The 5509-nt window shown below is 49.4% G+C and overlaps 1 protein-coding gene across 1 annotated transcript in view; it reads left to right on the plus strand.

Moving 5' to 3' along the window:
- The window catches only part of CNTFR (ciliary neurotrophic factor receptor), a gene marked incomplete at both ends in the record, with an annotated part of 20078 nt that overhangs the window by 5752 nt on the left and 8817 nt on the right, over positions 1–5509 (plus strand). The window contains one exon of the mRNA XM_009083064.1: positions 2481–2644. Within this exon, the coding sequence (XP_009081312.1) occupies positions 2481–2644 (164 nt within the window). The remainder of the gene's footprint in view (positions 1–2480; positions 2645–5509) is intronic.

Raw genomic sequence — 5509 nt, forward strand, 5'->3', positions numbered from 1 at the left:
TAGGCTGGGCAGGAGTCCCATGGATGGAGGGACACATGGGGAGGTAGCAAGGGCTGCTGGTTTTCCCATTAACCCACAGTGCCACTTGAAGGCTCATCAGAGCCAGGAACACTTGCTCAGAGCCAGAGCAGCTTTCCTTCGTGCACCAGGGACAGTCTTCAACCTGCAGGAGCAGGGTCACATCCCTGCAAAATGGGCAGGTGACTCCCACCTCAGCATCAGAGCACCTGTTTTTCTGACTTCCTCCTACCATCACAGTAGCACTTCTCATTGCTGCCCAAACTCATTGACAACTGAATTTAAGCATCCCCAAAACCCATGGTCAGGCTCCCCGTGTTCTCCAAGGAGTACCCATTGCATCCATCCCTGGCCCAGCACTTTCCTTCCCACTTCCTCACTGCAGAGCCACAGTTTACAGTCATCTGCATTCGTTCAGCCAAACAGACTTTTGTTTTGCAAACCAAGCCTGCTGAGCCAGCGCTGGATTTATACTTTTCCGTATGAGCTTGGACTCCAAGTCCCTGTCGATGGAAGCTGATGTCCAGCCCGAGCCCTGGGATTCAAAGCAAGTGGAGGAATTGCAGAGCCATCTGGAGTAGCTCAGCATAGCACAGCCCCAGCAAATCATCCCTCCTGCCAAGGATAAGGCTGTAAATGGAAAATTTGTGTCCCATCCTGCCACAGAGAGGGGTCAGTGGGAGGTGGCGAGTGTCACTAGGCACCCATGGTCAGTCTCATGGTCGCTTGCTTACCAGCCACTCCTCTAGGAGCATCCTCTGATCACCAGGTGGTGTTGGGATAGAGGAAGCTGTCCAGGCCTCTTTGTATCCACCACAACAGAGGGAAGGTGATAGAAGGCAGGAGAGGCTGTCAGGGTGGTGAAGACAATGAAAGAGGACTGCAGCAGGATGTGTGCCAGAGTGCTGAGCAAGAAGGGAGAGGGAGGTGGTGGTAGGCAGTGTCTGGGTCCCACAAAGGTAGCTGGGCTATGACTTCATTTCAGCTGACCCCCTCTGCCTCATCCACGTCCAAGAAAGTGGGTTTGAAAGCATCATAGGCTGGTTTCTCCTAAAAGGAGCAAGCAGTGGTGGTACAGGGAGGGGTACAGTTGCTGCGATGCCATCATCATTGTGGCAGCAAGCAACACACACATGACTCCATTTGCAGCAGACTGGTCCCATCAGTGCCTGGTCCCATTTGAGTAGAGGGAGAGATGCCCTTCACATATAGGACAGGGATGCGGGCTAGCGAGGAAGCAACTCACTCACTATCACCTCCTTCCTCTCTCAGGGTAAACAGAGACCCTGTATGGACATCCCTTCCCATCCACAGCAGGTGAACCCTGAGGTCAGCACAGAGAAGACCTGAGTGCAGGGCAGGAGCTCTGCCAGGCAGAAAGGGGCTTCCCACAGCCCCAGCAACCCTCCTCCATGCTTGGGAGTGGAGCTTTATGCTAGCATCTTCACAGGCTGCTGCTCAATGTGGTCAGAGCCCTGTGACCATCACTCAATCCAAAGATTTTTAGGCCAGGAGGGATCCATTCACGTTCATGTGGATTTCAAAGAGGGTTAACAGCCTTCCCAGGACATGACAACTCCAGTGCATTGCTATTCTAAGAGTGCACAGAGAGCTCACCTCCACCTCTGGCACAGCTGTGTGCGCAGCTCCCTGCACCCAACTTTTCTCTGACCATGAGCAACAGAAAAGTGTGAGTGCACCCAAATATTTTGTAGCTTTGTTCTTGCAGATTGGAAGTTTGAGCTGTCAGGAGCTGAGCAAACCCTTAGCAAAGAACAAGGCTTGCTCTGCAACAGGCAGCCGTGTTCATCACAGCCTGTCTGTGATGTGCTTCCAGCAGTCTGAAAGTAGCTGCAACATCAAAGCACATTGCATAGCTCCCAGACAATTAATATTGGCATGAAATTGACTTGAAAAACATGTCAGGTGGCAAGAAAACATCCCCATTTACTGAAAGCAGAGCAGGGCAGAGAGACACCTGGGATAGAAGGTAACCACAGCAATCCTTACCCCTTAGCAAATATGATCTGCCAATGCTTTGAATCCCCAAAACCCCAGCTAAACCCTGCCATGTTACTGTGAGATAAACAGATTTGAATGTGGGTCAGATTCCCAGAAATAAGGAGGCATAAGTACAGGATTTGGACTTGGTGGACTCCTTACCCTGACCCAAGTAGCCCTGGGTAGGAGGGATGCTCTTTGTCATTGCCAGGTTGTTTCCATGTGTCTCCAGCACTTGCACCTCCTTAAAGGTGGTATTTTGAGCCAGGATAGTCATACCACTGACCTGGACAAGAAAAGATGATTTACATCTAATTAGTTTGGGAAAAGGATGTTCTGCATTTTGGCTGCTCCCATTGAAAAGCACATAGTGCAAAGCCCAGGCAGCTGTACTAAGGGGTTTCATACAATGGATGACACACACAAAGCTTTACCAACTACCCTCTTTCCTTCTCTTCCAGTAAAGCCAGACCCTCCGGAGAGCGTGGTGGCCAAACCCGTGCCCAATAACCCTCGGAGACTGGAGGTGTCATGGCAAAACCCCTCATCCTGGCCTGACCCTGAGTCTTTCCCACTCAAGTTTTTCCTGCGGTATAGGCCTCTCATCCTGGATCAGTGGCAACACGTAAGTGATGCTGATCTGGCTGGGATGGGAGGGAGTGGGGAGAGCTATTGACTGGGAACAAGTTGCACTGGGAACAAGTATTCAGGGACCAAAAAAATGTATATTTACTGCCCAGGCAACCTGGACCCTTTTCCTTTCCTTCTCTATCTCTCCTTCCCACTCTCTTCCTCTCCATCTCTCTTTTTGTACACACTCTGTGTACAAATGGCTCTGCAGGATCTCCCTGCTCCACATTTTCATCTGTGGCCCCCATCTACTTTCCATACATATGTTCTATATAAAACTTGCCAACGAGATATAAAAGGCATTTAAAGTATAAATGTCACCACATTTAAATGTGCCTCTGCCACATTTAGATTTTGAACTGGAGATAAAATACTACTCACTGTAACTCAGAACACAGTCCTGGAGCAATTGCTATGATGTTATCATATTTTTTTACTTTTATTTCTTGTTTCTTTAAAAAAAGAAGTCAGTGAAATCCTTGGCAGCCCAGAGGACGGATTTCATTTGTTACTGCAGGAAGATAACAAACAGCCTTTTTTTTTTTGGCTTCTGTATGCTCAACCTGTGTAGGAAAGCAATCTGCCACTCGAGGAGAGGTGCTGCTATGCTGGCAAGGCTCATTCAGCATCCCCTCTGTGCCAAACTGGGCCAGTTGAAAGCCAACCAGGTGCTTTGCTTGATAAAGCATTTTGCCAAAAAAAAAAAGACAAAGAGGAGGCAGCACCCAGTCCCTGGAGACCTCACCTGTGTCATGAAGCCAAGCAGGATTTTCTTCCAGCCAGTCCTTCCTGGGGAGAGAAACATGTGAGAGAGGGAATGGGAGGCTTTGCTCATATTTCTGCAAGGTGTCTGTGTCTTGGAGACTTTTTCTTTTTGTGTTGGTTGGGTTTTTTGACGAAGCAGTACCAAAGGTCACGTTTCAGATTACAGCATTTGCTGATGGCTCTGAAAATCAGAGGGTTTTTCTGCTTGTCTCTGTGCCCTTTGCTTCTCTCCTGGGAGTGGGAGAGCATCCCACAGTGTAAGAAAGCAGAGCTAGAGCTTGGGTATTAGTTTTCTGAGGGTTATTTTTCACTTGGGGTGGAAATGCTCAACCATAGAAGCTGTGCAAAAAGGGGAAGATTTAATGGGAAAGAGCAAACACAATGTCAGGTTTTTCAGCGTGTGAAATTGTGGAAAACACTGATGTTTTTACCTCACCACAGCCTGATATAGCCAAGTACCCTGTTTTGCATCCAAAAATGGTGGGATAGCCAGTGGGCTACATCCCACCACAACACCCTAAGGGTGTCCAGTCCCTCCTTCACTGGGTATTGGGTACTGTATTTGTGGGGTCAAGCCATGCCAGTCCCCTCACTGCAAAGCCTTGAGGGGTTGATGTAGCCTCTCCATCAGCGCTCTCAGGCAGGCAGCAATGGTGTCAAATACATGGAGGTATTGACAACACTGGTGATAGAGCCACCCTGGTTGGAAGGGGCAGTTCTATAGCAGTAAAAACTTGATGTTTCCTATAGAAAGATACCCTGAGCTGCAGAGAGAGTTCGAGGTACCAGCCCTCATGGTGGGTGCAAGGACGGTTAGGAAGGGCTCATCTCACAGCATTTTAGGAAGGTGCAGCAGTCCTGGGTACTGCTTTTAATCAATATCCCCTTTCGAGAGACATGTTCCTCATCACTGGCAGATGGAGAAGAGTGTTTGGGGAATAATTCGCTCAGTGAACAAATGCAAGCATTCAGAAAGTGAGGTACCAGCCTTGTTTTCCAACTCTCTGCCCCACTGGCTGGGTAAGGAAAAATCTGATTCGTGGATGATTTGAGGAAAACTGCCACTATTCATCAGATGAATTATTTGTGAAGCCTAATTCAATCAGTTCCCAAACACCAGGGAATGGCAGCACTGCAGCAATTGGAACTGCTCTGACCCCAGACCCCCTTGGCACATTCAGCCTGCTTACCCCAGTGGGGCACACTGCAATTGCAGGCATTTGCACCCAAAAATGTACCCCACCAAAGTCAGCATGTTGAGAGTATGCCCAAGCCATGCTGTACTTTTTGCTTGACTTACTGCTTAATGTCATCTAGGAGGCTGTCTCTGTTCTCCCAAATCCAGACAGGAAAGAGAAGGACATGGTTTGGTAGGGCCAAGCCTAGCTCAGTCATTCAGCTTGTCCTACAGTGATGGTGCTGGGTCTCACCTCAAAGGGACAAGTGCCCTGAGAAAGGATGTATGGGAGTGTCTTAATTCTTGAAGAGGTCTCCTGCCACAAAAAAAACTCTTTCTGTCCCTACTGGCTGCCTGCACAGAAAAGCCATCGCTTTTTTCCGTGCCCACACAACCTGCATGCTGACAACAGGGCAGCTTGGGAGCCCAGTAGGGAGAGGAGAACGCACTGCCAACCTCATGTTCTGGCACATCCCTGTGTGCCCAAGGTCCCCAGGCTGAGCCCTGTCCCTGCCTCCTCAGGGCAACCAACCTCTGCATCGGCTATCGCTTAGCATCATCTTGGCAGTCCTGTGAGAAACCCAGCATCCCTGTGGGAACAAACCCACAAAGGAGTGCTGGAGGCTGCCCAGAGACAGGAATATCCATGCAGGCCCTGCTCACACGTGATTTTCATTGGCAGAAGCAGCAGCTCCCCTTTCACCCCTCTGCCTCCCATTATCTTTGCAAGGTCTGATTTATGCACAGCACCTCAGCAGGCAGGACTGAATGAGCACTAATAGGATCAGATGGATGTCGAGCTGTCAAATACCATAGGGCCTGATTCAATCAGCATCTGCTTTTTTCCCTGCTCTTCCTTTCAGGATTTTAATAATGCCAGGGCTTGGCACCAGAAGATGAAGCCATCCGTGGCAGGAG

The sequence above is a fragment of the Acanthisitta chloris genome, unplaced genomic scaffold (genome assembly GCF_000695815.1).
Source record: "Acanthisitta chloris isolate BGI_N310 unplaced genomic scaffold, ASM69581v1 scaffold23409, whole genome shotgun sequence".
Classification (NCBI taxonomy): domain Eukaryota; kingdom Metazoa; phylum Chordata; class Aves; order Passeriformes; family Acanthisittidae; genus Acanthisitta; species Acanthisitta chloris.